Source organism: Acartia tonsa, chromosome 1 (genome assembly GCF_053477335.1).
Source record: "Acartia tonsa isolate MP-2025a chromosome 1, ASM5347733v1, whole genome shotgun sequence".
NCBI classification, from domain to species: domain Eukaryota; kingdom Metazoa; phylum Arthropoda; class Copepoda; order Calanoida; family Acartiidae; genus Acartia; species Acartia tonsa.
The window spans coordinates 34,632,903-34,650,982 of NC_137260.1; the positions used below are offsets into that span (position 1 = coordinate 34,632,903).

Below are 18,080 nucleotides of genomic sequence, written 5' to 3' on the forward strand. Positions count from 1 at the left end.
ATAAAGTTACCTTTTTGCTTTTCTTTTCAAGTAAATCAAATATATAGTTCTCAACTGATTAACAATAACATATATTAGGTACCAATGCAATGGGTCATTCTTGGATAATCTGAAAAATTATAAAAAGTTTCAAAGCATTCATTTGAATATATAAAATAAATAGATAAAAAGGTACATAATGCAGTGAAAAATTGGTTACAATCCATAACAAAGATTGTATATGCAAATGAAAAGCACAAATAAAAATCAGGTAAAACGATATTTATATTCAAATCATTGGAAGATTTTTGGCGACAATGTTAAAATAATGTTACAATAAAGTAACAAAAAGATGTATTTTGTTAAAAATAAAATCACCATTCAAAAATATTACTAGGTAGGTACAAGCTTAGAAAATAATGAATTTCCGAAAATTAAGGATTTTTTAACTGAAGTAAAAGTTGGGAGCAAATTGTTTTCATTTCGAAAAACTTGTTAAAACCTTAGCCCATCGAACATAAGCAGATTACATTTTTTATTGGACGGTTGGATTTATTTTGTGGTTAGTCTGTAAATGGCATGTCTGGTGGCCAGAAACAGGATGGAGGGGGTGGCACACATGCCAAGGATCTCCTCCGTGTTGTCTAGCGTTACAACCTAAATAAATAGAAAGATAAACAGGTTGTTGCATTAAGTTTGCTCATGTATAGAGAATAGATACAATCATAGAATGCGAAGAAATGTTTTGATTATGGTCTTCACGTCCTGATATCAGACGCCCGAATAAAATTTCTCCTCTTTAGATAAAGAAAGAAACATATAAATAGATTGATAAGGTCGAACTGCCAACTATACCGCAATAAGTGAGAAAAAGAACAGGGAATGATCACCAAGATACTAGAAATAAAGGATAATTTATTCTCTATTGCCTTCTGACTGTATCCAAATGTGAAAAATGTATACCTGTTGAACAGCTACACCTTCAACCTTAACACCAGTCTTGCGGTTTCGCAGCTCATTTTCTATTGGCTTCGGTTGTCTAAAATACACATTTCTTTATATACAGGAGGCAGGTTGTCTGTTTATGTGGGTGTCTTACTGTAACCGTAGGACCGATTGGATTCTCCATAATAGTGAAGCTTCTAAAATGTCTCAGGATTAAAGAATTTATATAGCCATGTTTTCCTTTGGATAACATATTGAATTTGATTGTTTGGTTTCAAACTCGAAGTATCTAAACTTTCCAACCACTTATTCTATCCTAGAGAAGTGATATTCTTTATTGTCCATAGTCTTTCCTTAGGATCCCTGAAAACCTACCTGTAAACATAAATATGTCTAGAATCATCACAGATGGCGGAGTAGCTGAAGTCATGGGGAGCTGTTAAAAATTTTCTAAACTGTTTGCCAGCCTAAAATATATAAAACAGAATTTTAGTCTTATATAAGATCTCTAAAACAGCTGGAAATAAAAGTTTGTCCGTCCCTGAGTCCTAGCACTGAAACCATGAAACAAAACCTAATATTTTACAAAAGTGTACATAAGGGGGGAGTAATGACATTTAAACTTAAACCGTGAGCAAAATGGTCTAAATATTGAGAAAGACACTTGAAACTTGGTACATAAGCCTAGTCCTGTAGGTTCTACATCTAAATGGCAAAAAAAATGTTTTTTTTTAATATTTAGGTTAGGTTAGGTAAAAAAAACCCTGCGGAAATGGGCGAAAATGGAGTTTTTAGGCCTTTTTTGGTCTATTTTGATGTAGAAACTTACCTTTAATTATTTTCTATTATGTTTTTCCCTTGAATACACTTTGTCTATACACAAGAACATTATTTAAGATGACTCAGCAAGTCGGGGACTAACCCCAGCGGGCTAGGTGGGTGGCTCACGGGAGTGAAGTGCATTTTTTTCTAAAGTTTGTGTGTCATATATCAAATATAGGATTTTTGAGTTTTGGTCCCAAACTTGCTGAATCATCTTAAATAATGTCCTTATGAATGTATGTATGTATGTAGCCTTGATTCTCTGAAGTTAGGATTCAGATGCACGAGGAGACATACAATATTTAAGAAAAAACAATGAAAAGTGAGTTACACCAAAGCAGGCCAAAAAAGGGCCTAAAAATCCTATTTCCGCAGGGTTTTCTTACCTAACCTTAAAATAAAAATTTTTAAATTTGTTTTTCATTTAGATGTAGTATCTATAGGACTAGGCTTATGTGCCAAGTTTCAAGTGTCTAGCTCAATATTTAGACCATTTTGCTCACGGTTTAAGTTTAAATGTCATTACGCCCCCCTCCCTTAAAGATTGTATAGTTAGCTATATTGTACTCGAATATTATTCAATTTTATGTTTTATGTAAAATATAAAGTAGAGAATAATAATATCATAAACTATGTACGTTTAGTAATATATTTTTAAATAAATCTTATTCTTAACCCCTTCCATTTAAATAATCTAATAGTTCTCACTAGATGTTTCTCATTATTAGCTTCTTTAAATCTCGAAAACTGCTGAGCTGATAAGTCCGTGATTTTTAAGTTGGTTTACTTATGGCCGCGTAATCATGCAATGATTAATTAATGATTTTATAAATGCCTTATTCGTATAATACTTTTACTTAATGGATATATTATATTAATGAAAGATTATTTCAGATCTAGTGCAGTTCACGGAAAAATGTTGCTCGTATCGATAATTAAAAAAAAACAAGGTACTTCAAACACTAATAGAATCAAATCATCTTAAAGTTCATATTTTGTCCTTAAATCATTGTAACAGACAAAAGAAGACTTACAAATAAATTAGAATAACTTAACAAGGCACAGTTATCACGCAACTTACATAAATGCGCGGAAAAAATGTGCATTATTGGATCTTCGCTATTATGGCTTGCGAGCATAGAAATTACGTTCAGTTTTAAAGTTTATTAAAAGTAACCGTTTTCTAACAACATTTTACCGTTAACTACACCTGATCCCGAATATTTTTAAAAGCAAAGCGGTTCTGTAGGTAATTATTTCTATTATTTCTAATGTAAAAATATAAAATAACGATAATGTAAAAATCACACAAATTTATGCTATGTCTTTACAACAAGCAATCCGTCCTTATTATAAAGTAGCAGGATGTCTGTCTGCCTGTCTGTACCACGGATCTCGCTAACCGTTGAACCGATATGGTTCTCCTTTACAGGATAGGTTCTTATAGGTCCTGGGAAGATTTATAATTATATTGGGGGAGGTTACCTCCCTTTACCAAGTTAAATCACCTTTGAATCTCCCCCCCCCCACAATAAAAAAATTACATTTTTCTTTTCGTTTTATCCCCCCCCCCCCACCACCTCAAGTGCACCTAGAGGACTCTATAGGCGTGGCCGCTAATAGAAATAAAATCACTACCTGAACATAACCAAGAGCTGGGAAGGTTTTGGTATGCTCCAATTTATTATCATCCACTTTTAATACTAATCCATCTACATCACTCCTGCAATATATTATATAGATCTTTAAACTGGCTGGATATACAGAGATTAGAATTCGAGTATATTTTCAACTAGTCCTTGGTATAAGAGTGTTTTCATGTAAATGTATCAAATAGTTATAGAATAATATAATGTCAATGTTACGAAGCGATATAAAATTATTTGAATGTAGCACCAGATTTTCATGTACTCTTATTCCAGCTGGCTATAATAACTTTTCCCCCATCCAACCCCTCATATTTGATGAATGAACTGACCTAAATTGATGACAATTTTCCCCTGTTAATACATCCACGTATTCTAAACCCATTCTTTTCCATAACTTTATATCAGCCTCAGTAAAAAGTTTATATCATATTGAAAAAACACACATTTCCATTTTCAAATATCAATAATCTTACAAGTTTCCGGTTGTTTGTGAGTCTATATGATGAAAAAAGTACTCACAATCCAAATTTTTTTATTTTCTGTTTAAAACTAAACATGATGCAAAGGCCACATTCATCTATATTTATCAAAAACCTATTACACAAAACTAACAATAATATTGACATCACTGGTGTATTGAACTAAATATCACTTGCTCTAGTTCATGTATAGTTCCATGTGTTTTAATATTTACTTTTAATACAGTGGATGTTGTCATCCTTGTTTAGTAATTTATCAAGCATATTTGTTACTTTAATGTCTAAGAATACATTCAGTATTAAAGAGTTTGGTTTTGAAGTTACAGTTTATACGTAAATCGTTTCAATTTTATCTTGTCTGTATTGAAATATGCTGTGATTTTAAGTGATAGTTTTGTCTAAAGAATCTGAAACACTTGTTGATTAACTTCATACAAAAATATGTGCCAGTAAAGTTAAGAAATTGAAACAGCAGGTGTTATTACATTACTAGAACTGAAATTGAGTAGATGAGACAACAAGTCAAAATAAATAAACCTAAGTCCAGGGAAAATCTATGATTTAGTTATTTTATTTAAAAAATCAATTCTGTAAAATATGCGCTTAATATTTTATTTCTTCATTCGTTATCACTGATAACTTATCAATAACTTTATTTAAATTGAATAAATAATTATAAAAAAGAAAAAAAATTTCAATCCTTTTGATTATTACGGCTCCATGTAAGAACTTAACCCTTAACGGTCGGGGGGGGGGGGGGGGGGCGTTGAACGAACCCCCATCCGGTTTTTTCTATCTCATTTTCTGTGTGTAAAAGATAAAGAGCCCAAACTGCTTGACTTTTTAAGTGTGAGTATGAGACATAACAGAGAGTTGAAATTTTTTGAATATCTCCATCCTGGCGGGCACAGGATGCCAGCAAACCTGGCAGGGTCATCCAGGTAAAAAGCAAAAATATTTTTTTGACAAAAACAAAGCATTTTATCTTACCAAAATACTAAAATATCCTCTAGTAGTTCATCCTCATATCAAATACAGGTGTTCAAGTCAATTTTAGGTTCCAGGTATGATCCTGCAGGTCCTGATCCTCCAGGTCTCCAGAAATCTTTAAAAGGCTCCTGTGGCCGCAATTTTTGACTTAGAGACTTCAAATTTTAAACTTAAGCTTTTCTTATATGTCTACATAACGTATTAAAATTTCATAAAGATCCGCCGCCGTTTTCCCGCCGACCGCCGACTGCGACGGCTGGCAGCTGCCAAGTACAGCTGCGGCCGCTGAAATTTATATTTTGATATTTCAAATATAAAATTTACATACCTAAAGATAAACATTTTCTGCAAAAAAAATTTTATTCTAGCTTCAAAAATAAAAAAATTACAGCCGTTTGAAATTTTTAAGTAAAAAAGGACCTAAAAACAAAGGTTGTTAAATAAAAGGGTGAAGGAAGCAAAAATTGACCTTGACTCACTTTAGGTCGGAAATTCATCATAACACAGGGGACTTGCACAAAATTTTTTAGCCCTCTAGCTTTAAAAGCAACTGAGATAATAGGGGAGGGGGCGTTGAACGCCCCCCCCCCCCCCCAACTGATTAAGGTGCGGCAAAGGGCCCGACTGTAAGGGGTTAAGACTTATTATTTTAGTTTGACAAAAAATCAGTGCTTTCATACATTTAAAGCACTGTTTATAATTGATAAAAACCATAGATTGAAAAAGAAGAATGATGAATTGGAGGCTTGGGGTACTGACAGTTCTCTTCTTTGTAATAGTTCTGGTTATAAATGTTTACTACAGCATGGATTACAAGATTAAAAGAGAAGAGGTTGAATTCAAGTCACCAGACCCTTGGATACCAAATGCAGGAACAGACTTTTAATACATTCAAATTATTCTTAAATAACTTTGTTTAGACTACAACATAAGTATGTCCCTATGTTACAAACTTCAAAAAGTTGCAAGTCACAAAAAACATAATATTTTCTATAGATGCAATGCAATCAATATATTTAATTACTTGTATAATGAACCATATTTCCATGACCTATAATAAAGTGACACTCTCAGCTGGCGAAACTAAGGATGCACTCTATCCACCCCCTTTACCCTATCACCCTATGGATGAACGAACTGACTAATAAATGAGGTCTATATTAGCAACAAATTTCGCCTTATCAGCATATTCTATATCCATTTGCATTGCATATATATTAAAAGCATGGCAGTTGATTCGTCCTTTTTATTCTGAAATAACTTTTTTTAGCTTATGTATGCTAGAATTACACTTGATTTAATAAAATATTTTAAAAATCTGTATAAAAGGTGAAGCAAAAGGAACCAAGATCTCAGCTGTGACAACAAAAAATGCAAAGACAAGTGATCTATCATCCTACGATAAAACATCAATGGGAAGTGGAATGACTGGTAGTGCAGGAACAGTTTCAGCTTCTAGTGCAGACTACAGTGAAATTGTAAGTAATTCAAAAAATATGAATTATGAAGCGTCAAATGAGAATAGTATTTCTAGTGATTCATATGAGGAAACAACAAGTGCTGCAAATGAATTTTCAGATCCTCCAGCAGAAACTGAAGAACCATCAGTAACCAATGTAGAATCAGTTGAAAATACAGAATCTCAACTACCTAACAATATTTCACCAAAACATAACCCAATTACATCTTCACCAAAAGTAAAAGAAGAAACTCCAGCTTCTGTACCAGATAATTCAGAACCTGTTGAACAAGAACATCAAGTTACAATCTCACCAAAACATAATCCAATCACAGCAGTTTCAAACATTGAAGTCACAACAAATATTGTAATGGAAACCACCAGCATTAATAGTGCAGTTGATATAAATGCAAAAGAGCAACCAAAGATTTCTGATACTGAGACTAATTTGGAAGAAAATGTTTCTACAGATATTGATAGCAATTCTGAAGTCAAGGAAACTGTAAAGGTTTCAGATGATAATGATAGTACATCAGATGTTCAAAACAATGCTAATGATGATGCAATGATTGAAGAAGACAAAGAAAATATGACAGAAGAAGACTTGGCAGATAATGAATCAAACATTTCTAAGGACAAAGAAGAGGCCAGTAACATTGTTGTAGATGAACAGCGACAAAGTGATGGAGATTCAAATGATGAAATTTATGAAAACAATTATGAGAGTTCTGTTGAAAATGAAGAGGCAAAAATGATACCTACATCTAAAGGAGAAAATAGTAATCCAGTTTCAGAGGTACAAGAAGAAAATGGCAGTTACACAAATGACAAAGCATCTGCTAATTCAAATTATGAATCAAAAACTATTAATAGCAAAGATGTTGAAACTTCTAGAGAAACTCCAATAGAAGAAACATCTGATTCTAAGTCAAGTGATTATAATGATGAAATTGACCCTTCAGATATCTTAGAAACATTTAAAAGTGTAACAGAGAGAAGACTAGTTACATTTGAACCCAAGACCCCCATATTAAATGCAAATGTGGGTAATGTTGTTCTCAGAACTGCATAAGTACCTGTATACTATTTTGAAAGTGTTTATGTGATGTCAAATAATGCTTTGATGTTAACTTTTGTTGTTAAAGATATTTTACTTATTATTGTTGTAACTACTTTATCATTAGTTTTATTCAATTGCAGTACTTGAATGAAACTTACAAGTAAAATAGCTAGATTTCTATCAAAATTACAAAATAGTTACAGTTTACTACGAAACACCATTTCCAAAAATACTTCTTTGTTCATTACTTTTTACTCAAGAATATGCACATCACAAAATTATACCCCTGCCCTTTCAATCTATTTATTAATTCTTTGCGGTAGATAAACCAGTCTTCACTGTTTTAGATGTACTAGCAATGTACATAATTATCCTTGATAATTGTCCTTTTACTTTTAATGGCAACTAAAATCTATGTTTTTCATTATCATAATCTAATTTGGACACATTTGACTGAAATTAAAAACACAGATGTTATTATTAATTAATGAATCATGTCTATGCTGGGTTTACACTTGGTAATGTTATGATAATTATAATCATGTGTTAGATTTTATCAAAATTTTTATTGAGTTGAGTTAAAGAAATAAAAATAATCTAGTATCGGCTTTATTTCTCTCAATCCATACAGAAAAATAGTAAAAAAGATATTCTCTCAACGGATATAACATATAAAGGTCGGATTTTTCTAGTGTGGATTCCTCATGCTATAAGGCATGAATTAGGTAGTATTTTATAACGTTGGAAGTTAACATTTCCTTGACTTTCTTGTAGTGTGTATGCATTTGTTTTGTGTGCGCGTATATATTTTACTTTTAAGTTCATGTTTGTGTTTGTATGTGAGCGAGCTATCATTTTAGTCTGTCTTTGTGCTGCGATACTTATGAACTTACTGTTCTTGATTTTACATTATTATTCTCACGAAAAAAGAAAATAGAAACAATGATAGATAGAAACAAATGACAATAAGAGTATAATCGATTTACCTAAGTGACTCTGTCAGACGGTCAAACGTATAAAACTCAACCAAGTTATGTAAAAGCTTCGCTGCATGTAATTAAAATGTTAAATATTATGATAAGTAATCAAACGCCTTGTTCAAGTCTAAAGTACAAAATTATACTTATACCAATATAAGTAATTCAAACCGAATTTAAACGATGAAGTTTAATGATAACAAAACTAAAACGATGGTTAAATTAAACCGTTTGACTAGAAAACCACATAGCGGCTACCACTTAGTTACCTGATGCATAGGGCAGGAGGGTTCCCAGCTGGCTGGGGAATACTCATAAGGTGTTGGTTGCCTGCTAAGCTGGCAATACCTTGCTTCTTTGCATCACTTTGCCAAACTAAACAATGGGAAATTAATTATTTCATATACATATATTTTGGGTAAATAAAGTTAATCATATTTGAATCAAAGAAGATACCATTTAAGGGTATCAAAGTTTATAAATAAATGGCAATTTTACAAATAAAGATAATTATAAAATAGACGCTATAAGGACTCATATGTCACAAGAAAAGTATTTTACAAAGAAATCTTTAACATTATGTTTCCCTACATTTGTAATTATAAAGTAGCTTTGTTTCCTAAAAATATGGTTGTATCCAAAACTTGCCTTTTATTACGCGTAAAATCATCGATTTTCTGCCAACTTAAAAGAATTCTATATAACAAACACCGCCCCATTATATTTGTTGTCCAGATTATCCTTCCTTGGTCCATGCGATTATTAAAACTACTTAGAATAGAAAAGTAACTTACTGAAGCTTGAATTTTCATCAGAAGCGTCATCAACAGATTCTAATTCCTGAAACATTAAAAATTAAGTTTTCAACCAAATATAAAACATATTAACATAAAATTAGGACAGTTTCTTTTCATAATGATAAGTTCACATAACATCTTTATTCATGATATTCGTCTAATTTTCATAATTTCTAAAGGATAGCTGGAGCTTACAATTTGGTTTAGACATTTTTATTCTGCTTAATCAAATCTCACACTCTAAAAGTTTTAAAGCTTCGCTTTTTTGGATGTTGTCATCCTTGTTTCTTTTTCTACTCTAGATACATTAAACATCAAATTCCATAATTTACCTGTGTATTAAATGCAGGTTCTCCGGAGGGATCTCCTGTACAGATAGGATTGTCTGTGGTCAGGTGTGGTAGGATTGTGTCCTCTGTAAAATCTGTGACCTCCTGGCCCAGGGGACCACCGGCCTCTCCCCAGAAACCTGTCCACATTCCTTAGAAATAATAACATTGAAATGCTTAAAGAATGAGAATGAATTTTAGTGGTCAGATCTGGCAGAATAGTGATTGATATAGAATACTCTGAGTTTTCTTAAATATCATGACACCCATCAATTGCAAATATTTAGGTCTAACTGTCTTTTTTTCTATCAATCTCTTTAAGCCAAGTTTTTCCAAACATAATGATATTAATTCTTCAAAAATCATAAGTTCAGGACTAACTACCTACCTATTCTATCTAACTAACTCCTTGTTATCCTATGTACCTTGAGTTTTCTTAGACATCATGACTCCAATCTTTCCATGATCAAAAGTCCACGTCCACGAGTCTTTTTCAACTTGGCTTTGGAAATTTCCCTAGAAAAATACTGCAATATTGGCACTGAAGACGTTAGAAATTGCACATTAGCAGTTTGAATAAATGTGAAATACACCTCTTGTTATAAAATCAACAAGTTACAGGTCTGTTACCTATCTTGAATCCGAAAGGGAAAGGGGATATTGTAGAGGTCGGCAGTAGAAGAACATCCGAGAAAGCTAAAAATTCTTTTAGAAACCGTCATTACAACAAAAAAAAACAATTAAACAGTACTAGCTTTCATGAAAGTTGATGCCTTTTTTAAATGAAAAAAACGGCCCTTTCGTTTAAGCATACTAACCTTAAGCATACAATAGAAACACAAACGTACAAACCGTCAAACTATTTTAAAACCATCGTTTTAGATGTCCCAAGAGGCATGCAAATGACGAGAAAGCACTAAACTTTTTTTAATTGGTGGATAGAGTGAAAACTAAATGCCTTTTGGTTTTGGGGAATCTAACATCAAGGTTAATGATATACCTTTAAAAGATGAAGTCCTGAAATGAGAACCTCTAGTCCGTTCCCATCAACATTAATGTTCACGTGTGACTTCTGAGTATCTAGATAAAAATAATACATTTCTTTTAAAAATCAAAAGAATAACATGTAAAAAACAAGAGCCACTATTACATTAAATAAGAAAACTGTAATAGTTATACTATATTAAAAAAATTTACATATTAAGTCAAATGAAGCGTTCCTTAAGTTCTTAGCGACAGTCTAGTCGGACTTTAAATTTGTAGCTCTAAATCTATAATACAAAGTAGCTTGATGTCTGTCTGTCCGTCCATTTGTCCGTCTGTCCCTTAAGATCTCGGTAACCACTGAACCGATCGGATTCTACTCTTCAGGGAATATACCTACTGGTCCTGTGATGGTTTGAGGCTATTTCTTGGAGCGTGGGACACCCCCAATTCCCCCAAAAAATAAAAAATTCACCCTCATTTTTTTTTGATGCTGCAGATGATGAAGATGAAGATCCTCAATTTTTTTTTTAATGATGCAGATGATGAAGATCCTCAATTTTTTTATGCTGCAGATGATGAAGATCCTAAATTTTTTTTTTGCTGCAGATGAAGATCCTCAATTTTTTTTTTTGATGATGCAGATGATGAAGATCCACCACATGTACTACATTTTTTTAAATTACCTCTTGGGGCAAAGCCCATAGAGGCTTGGGGCGAAGCCGCTAGTATATTATAAAGCTTAATATAGACCATTTTTTAAAAGTCTTAATTCAAATTTTTTACCTGGCAAAACATAGAACCAGATTTCTAGATCTTCAACTGTTTGTTTCCAATAGAACTTAGCTTTTTCATCCTGAACAAAAACCATATTCAAGGAAATGTTATACAGCTAATCTTTACTAGTTATAGGTTAACGCTACGTCTAAGCTATCATCTGTGAGCTGTTTGTATAATGTATTATATGTAAGCATGTCTGTGTTAAGTAATTGTAGAGAATGAAATAATCTCCGGAAGCTGTCTACCTATCTATCTTTACAGTCATCTATCCATCTTTACTGCTGTCTAGTTACTATACAGCTATTAAACTTTCTATATAGCTGTCTATTTATCTATAGAGCTATCTAACTATCCATCCATACAGTTGTCTAGCAGTATCTATCTATACAGCTGTCAATCTAGCTATGTCGTTGTCTATCTTTCTATTTACACAGCTGTACCTTTTCTTGTTGCATAGGTTCAGATTCCAGAGATTCCACAGGGTGTAGGGAATCAAATGATAAAACAGTTTTCTTCTCTGCAGATACAGCCAAGTTACCTAGAATATTATCGTGTTGTCAGACAGTAGAGGCCTCGAATCTGTCCGCGTCATAGTCTAAGACTCTAAACTACACCGAATGCTGGTATGTCAGGTACATGACATTTTTATTAGAAAATCGGTCCATTTACATCAGGTCTAAAATTATAAGCTATAGCATCTTGTTTTAAGGGGGGGGGAAGGGGGTAATGCAACTATCTCGTAATTAATGATTAAATGGCACTTAGAATTCGAATTTCCAGATAATACTTTTTATCGCTCAAAAACCTTATCAAACGGTTCTAACCGGTAGCTGTAGGTACTAGAAATTTTAAAATGGTTATTGCTATCATTTAACATGAATTAAACCAAAAATCTGTTTTAAAAAGTTGATTCCTACGTAATTAATGATGAATTTGCCCTGATAATAGGCGAAAACGGCTAAACAACTGAGTCGCCAGCCGTTATTTTCCCAACTTTTTGTTCGATTTAGGGAAAATAGACCAACCAAGGATTACTCATAAAAAAATTACGGTCGAAATTCGAATTCTAAGTACCATTTAATCATTGATTACAAGATGTTTTCATTAACCCCCCCCCCCCCCCCTTTAAGAAAATGTTAAGACAGTTTTGGCTGTTTTTAATTCTGATGATTTGTTGGACTGTTCATGTAACTTGGGAAAATTAGCAGACACTTAGTATCGAACTTTTTGTATTATGTGTGTATGTTTGTCTGTCTATCCATACCTTGAGCTGTAACTCCAATATAGTTGAAGCCTCCGTGAGAGACCAGGCGTCGAACTCGTTCCATTTGCCAACCCTTGAATAGAAGTAATTTGTTGTAAATCTATTTGTCAGGTAACTTTAAATGAAGCATGAATTGGTATAAAAATATCATAACAATAGGCCAATGATATGACTGGCGTACAGATCTTTTTATAATAGGGTATTTATGAGATATGTAATTTGAATTAAATATTATGATCGAAGATTTTTTTAATAATGCTTTATTGTTGTTGTGGCTTGAATTAATATAAACTTTACCTTTTCTTGCTTAGAAAATGAGATCCATTCTAAGCAGTTAAAGAATGAGGTTTCGCTTTGGTCTTTTGCAGCAGGCAGACCTAAATTTATCATACAAAAATTTGGATAAATCACATTTTTTTTTTGGGGGGGGGGGAAGTAAACTCTATTTACCTTTCCCTGTAATTATTATATAATAATTATACTTATTTATTACTGTTATTTTATTTATTAAAGAAAAAAAAGGTTTGCTATTTCTAAGGTTAAATTGTAAGAAAACCTGTAACATCCAGCTTTTCCGGTTCCTCTATAAACTGTAGCACAACCTCCAGATCCTTGCCGCCATTTTGTGAAGTTGCATACCTGGCGATAGAAATATAGTTATATAAATTGTAGGACAAACTCTAGTTCCTTACCGTCTTTTTTTTGCAGTTGCGTACCTGATGATAGAGAGATAGTCAAATTAAAGTAACAGCTCTTTCTATCACTTTATCTTCGTTATTATCATAGAATAGTAATAAGATGTCTATCTGTGCGTCTGTGTGCGTGTGTGTCAGTATTGAATAATCTCGCTATCATCAGCTAAACCGATATTGTTCTTCTTTTTAGTAAAGCTTCTTTTATGTCCAGGAAGGTTACCCTCACCCTCCTAACTTCTTTAGATTTTTATAAATCTTAGCATACTGGCGGACATTGCAAACCTTGGTATGTCATCAAGGAATACCCCCCCCCCCCCCCCCCAGGAGTCTTGAAAAAAAGGATAGAGTTTAATTTAAAGTCAAGAAAACAAAACATTATTATAACCGGTTCTACCCCCTCCCTTATTATCTTCCTCACTTTCAGGTTGGGGGGGGTGACGCAAATTTCAGATCCATGATTTCGCGATTTGAGAAAAAATTATCTTTATATTATAGCGAATTAAATAATTTTGCAAGCATCGCTTTTATCTTATGAAGAAAAATCAGCGAAAAACGAGATCTGAAATTTGCGTCACCCTTCAAATATGACGCATGACCGCTACGACCGCGAGACGTGGCAGTAAATTGTCCACGTTCAAAAAAAGAAAACATTTTGAAAAGGTTAGTTATATAGGTACCTAATTAATCCTTTTTTGTATTATCTTAGTATAAATCAAATTTATACTAATGGAAATATTAGATTCTAAGTTCTCTTTAAATGACAATTTATCATTACCTGACTATAAATGGACGATTCTTGCCACAAACTTCGTCTTGGAATTCGCTTTTCCACATTATCTCTGTCCTTCATAGGAAATGAAATGTGTTTGTTAGCATTAAATCAACTTATAAGATGTCAAGTTTATATAACATCTGTCTATCTGTCCAATTAAATCACTATATACCGCTCTATAAGTATATGACATATGATTGTGTCTATCTATCTATCTGCTAATACTATTTATCTGTCTGTTAACTATGTGAATAAATTCAAGATTTTATCTATCTGTCTGTGTGTATCTTCTATATTAGTATTCACTTTCTACATTTCTGTATGTCCGTCTGCCTGTACTATATTACCTGTCTGTCTATCTATATCTATGTACTTACTTTCTATCTCCAGTGAATACAATAAACAATGTGCCAGATCCATCAGAAATAATACCAATACTTGGAGAAGCAAATACCAGGCCGGGATTATAGTCATGAGGCTGTCCTGAAAAAAATACATGGTGTAAAGATTAAAGTAAAAGAATAGAGGAGGCATGAGCTATATGTTACTCTGCTCACAGGGCGGGAAGCCTGTTCCGATTTTGTATTGAGTCTTTTAAGTAAGCTACTAATATAGCGTTAGAAATATAAACACACACACAAAAAAAGTTTATATCCAATTCAAATATCTTAGTTTTCATTTATATTCAACTATTTTTCTGTCTATAAAATACATAACTAATGACTATTATTCCTTATTAATTATTAGAACAAAAATAAACTTTTTCCAATAAGACAAAAAACTTAAGATCCTATTTCTTCTTTTCAGTATATAAGACTAATCAAAGTTAGTTAACAATCAACTTAAATAATTGTAATATTTACATGCGAAGCTACTCTAAAACTTTTCTGATCTGCAAAATGAAAAACGTAAATGTGATAAATTCGAATATAGGTCACATATTTTTAAAAACCTACCCTGAAACTCTTCACATCTAAGATGCTCTTGGGGATGATATTGAATTTTATAAGGGTAGGAGGGAATGTAAATTATGAGCTGATAGAAAAGAGAGATTTATGAAACTTTTTACTAATGGCTCTTATGTCTGTCTTAAACCTGTTCAATTTAATATTACAATTTGATATTTGGCTGCTTCACTGCCTGAAAATATCTGTAAAGATGCTCTTATTATAATTAGAGAATTATTTTATGTATTTATAAGCATTGCTATTTATGGATGAAAACATTCTTATTTAATGTTTACTTATGTAACTTGTTATATGAAGTCAAGAATTAATAAAAAAAATAGTATGAAATATTTAATATAAAGTTAATAAAGAAATATTAATAACTTTTCAAGGGCCATTAAGACGTCAAGATTCTGATATTAAAATATCGTAAAACTAAAAATAGTTTTTTCTGGATTTTAAAGACTTAGGTACAATTCATAAAAGGAGTTAACTTTAGACTTTCTTAAAAAAGGGCACATTTCAATGAATAACAACTTAATTTTCCCTTTGATATTTTCGAGCTATAAAAAATAACCTTTATTTGTACTTCTGATATATAATTTTTCTTTGTTTATTTCTACACATAGCATTGGCCTTAATTTCAGTATTATACACATACTGTTAACTATTAAATTGTAGGTAAAGGGTTCGAGACGTCAATTAGAGATTGTACTATAGAATTAATTAGAAAAGAAAAACACAATCGGTTCAGCGGTTAGCAAAATCTTTGTCTTGACAAACGGACGACTGGCAGAGAGACATACGCATCTTTTGATTTGTATTTGAAATAATACCTGTTTCTGGAATGTTCCATACTTCAGTTGGGCAGCCAGTCTCGTTCACTGTATAGATTTTTCCACGCTCACTAAATACATTAATCTTTTAAAACTCTTTTCTGGAAAATGGTGTCAAAATTCTCAGTACGTATTATGGGACCTGTAGCCAATACACCCGTTCTCAAAATCTTAATCAATAAATATTTTAGCAGGGAACTATTTAAATGATTATCTACAACTTATTTTTCCAAAAAAAATTCGTTATAAATGTAAATGCTCTACATATGTAAAGCAACTGCCATGCAAAATTTTATTGCTTATGGTTTATTTCCTTGTGGTTTAGGTTTGGTATGGTTACAGCCCCAACCCTTTTAAGTTAAAAAAAAGTTTTAATGTATTACACAAAAAGATCCTTAGATTTTTGTACGCTTTAAAAGATTTTTATTTGTAAAACATGAAAATTCCATTTTTTATTTGCCTAAAACTTAGGATCTTCGCTTAGAAACATTTTATTGATATAAAAACTAAATATTTTCCTACCTGATATAATAAGCTCTCTCCTCAGAGAAAGTGTCCAGGAACAGGTGATTGTGCTCTCCAAATAACTAAAAGAAAGTTTATATAAAAAAATATCCCAACTATTGAAGACCTTTGTCTTGATGTCCTAATTGTGCTAATGAGTTGCACCTGTTTTTTTTGTCCAATTCATTCCCACTACTCTTACTAATAATGTCTGACATAACAGCAGAAGGTATAACTTTTAACGTCATTAATTATGACGTGGTGTTAGACAGAGATTCGAATTTATCCTGTCCTCAACGACAAGCAGATGCGCTATATGTTGCGCTAAAGTCGATGGTTAAAAGTACGTAATAATCTATGTCGTTAGACACTTAACATGGAAGCAGAAAAAATTAGTTTAGCATGAAAATGTAGACTTCTTGATGTAATATATTTTATGTAAATTAAGAAAACTACAAAGAAAATACCTTAGCATGAAGGAAGCCAAACATTTCTGGCGCGGGCTGGATGTGAATAGGACCCTGTCCATCTGCCAGCGCTTCCCTGGACACTGGGATAGGGTCTAGGCTGAGTTTGTACCTGGAACAGTCAAATATGGATTAGTATGAATGGGAATGGTAGCTTGCTACATAATAATTAGCATAAATAAGCAAGACAACACCGCATTAAAAATAAGAACTACTTCTGCTATATCTGGCATATGAAAAAATAGGAGAATTCCTCTGCCCATAAAATCATTACCATAAATAGTCGTAGAGCAATCTAAGGATTGGTTGCGTGTTCAGTGATTAATTACCCAACAAGTACTTCCATTGGGAGGAAAAACCGACCAACAATTGGGGCTCTCGCCCTGGTAAGATAATGACAGGGATTATATTTTAATGCTAGAAGATAATTAAATCGTGCACCATAGAGAACTTTCTTAACTGCATGATTAAAGTCAAGCAATAGATTATACGACATATAACTGCAGTTAAAAAGGCTTTCTTATGATCTCAATCAGAATCAAGTGACTTTCATACTAGAAGCATTTTTAATATCTTTACTAATACCATTTAACTTGCGCCTTATTCTCAGTGAAAATCAATTCATAAACCTACCCGCTAAAATTCGGATCAATAAGGCTACGATCCCGTATCATTTCAACAGTCTGAACCTCAACCATTTTTAGTTTATTAATTTGTCTATCTGAAATATTATAATAACAAAAATTATTGATCAGGTACTCTTTTATCACAAATATAACAACAAAATATTGAAAATAACATAATATTGTATAAGATGGATTTGAAAGGGAAAAGTAGGTTGCGGGTAAAATCCGTAAAGGTGTGTGTTTTAAGGCCTAAAAACAATAATAGAACAATAATATGTGTATTCCAGATTGAAAAGAAGTATAGACAAAAAAAATTTAAGTTAAAAAAATTGTTTAAAAATCGAAAAAATCATCGAATGCTTCACCAATGTCAAACTGACAATAATAACAAAATTGACAATTATAAAAAAAATTATTTTGAAAGTTTCAAAAATTACAATTAATGCCAATTATTTCAAAGATACCCATTTTTAAAAAATATTATTTGATTATGGTAATTCTATGTATTATATGTTAAAAATTAATATTTGTCAGCTTGACATTAGCAAAGCTTTCGGTGAATTTTTCAGGTTTTATTAACAATTTTCAGGTATAATTAACTTAATTTTTTTTTGTCTAGTTCTTTTCAATAGGTAAGAAATACACATATTTAGTGAATATTATCGATCTACTACTGTTTTTAAACCTTTAAACCCACACCTTTACGGATTTTACCCGCA

At 32.2% G+C, this 18,080-nt stretch overlaps 2 protein-coding genes across 2 annotated transcripts in view; both read right to left on the reverse strand.

The window, feature by feature from the left end:
- Window positions 1-123, reverse strand: part of Syx16 (syntaxin 16) — a 24,987-nt gene extending 24,864 nt beyond the window's left edge. The window contains exon 1 of the mRNA XM_080158848.1: window positions 11-123. The gene's annotated coding sequence lies outside the window, so the exon portion shown is untranslated. The remainder of the gene's footprint in view (window positions 1-10) is intronic.
- On the reverse strand, window positions 109-18,042 carry LOC145317653 (nudC domain-containing protein 1). Its single transcript, XM_080158814.1, has 20 exons — window positions 17,369-18,042; window positions 16,736-16,847; window positions 16,287-16,351; window positions 15,765-15,835; window positions 14,359-14,464; window positions 13,985-14,053; window positions 13,071-13,153; window positions 12,812-12,891; window positions 12,515-12,587; window positions 11,691-11,788; window positions 11,257-11,326; window positions 10,487-10,566; window positions 9,912-10,002; window positions 9,490-9,638; window positions 9,155-9,200; window positions 8,630-8,735; window positions 3,385-3,469; window positions 1,300-1,391; window positions 943-1,018; window positions 109-636 (listed from the first exon to the last, which is right to left on the reverse strand). The coding sequence occupies exons 1-20, from the start codon at window positions 17,431-17,433 to the stop codon at window positions 532-534; spliced, it is 1,722 nt and encodes a 573-aa protein (XP_080014940.1). The 5' UTR covers window positions 17,434-18,042; the 3' UTR covers window positions 109-531.
- Between the last annotated feature and the right edge of the window lie 38 nt (window positions 18,043-18,080).

Coding starts and splice junctions, on each gene's coding strand:
- LOC145317653 (XM_080158814.1), bottom strand. CDS start 17,433: ATGGTTGAGGTTCAGACTGTTGAAATGATACGGGATCGTAGCCTTATT. Junction 14,054..14,358: donor GTATTCACTGGAGATAGAAA/GTAAGTACATAG, acceptor TTTCCTATGAAG/GACAGAGATAATGTGGAAAA. Junction 1,392..3,384: donor CAGCTCTTGGTTATGTTCAG/GTAGTGATTTTA, acceptor TATATATTTTAG/GCTGGCAAACAGTTTAGAAA.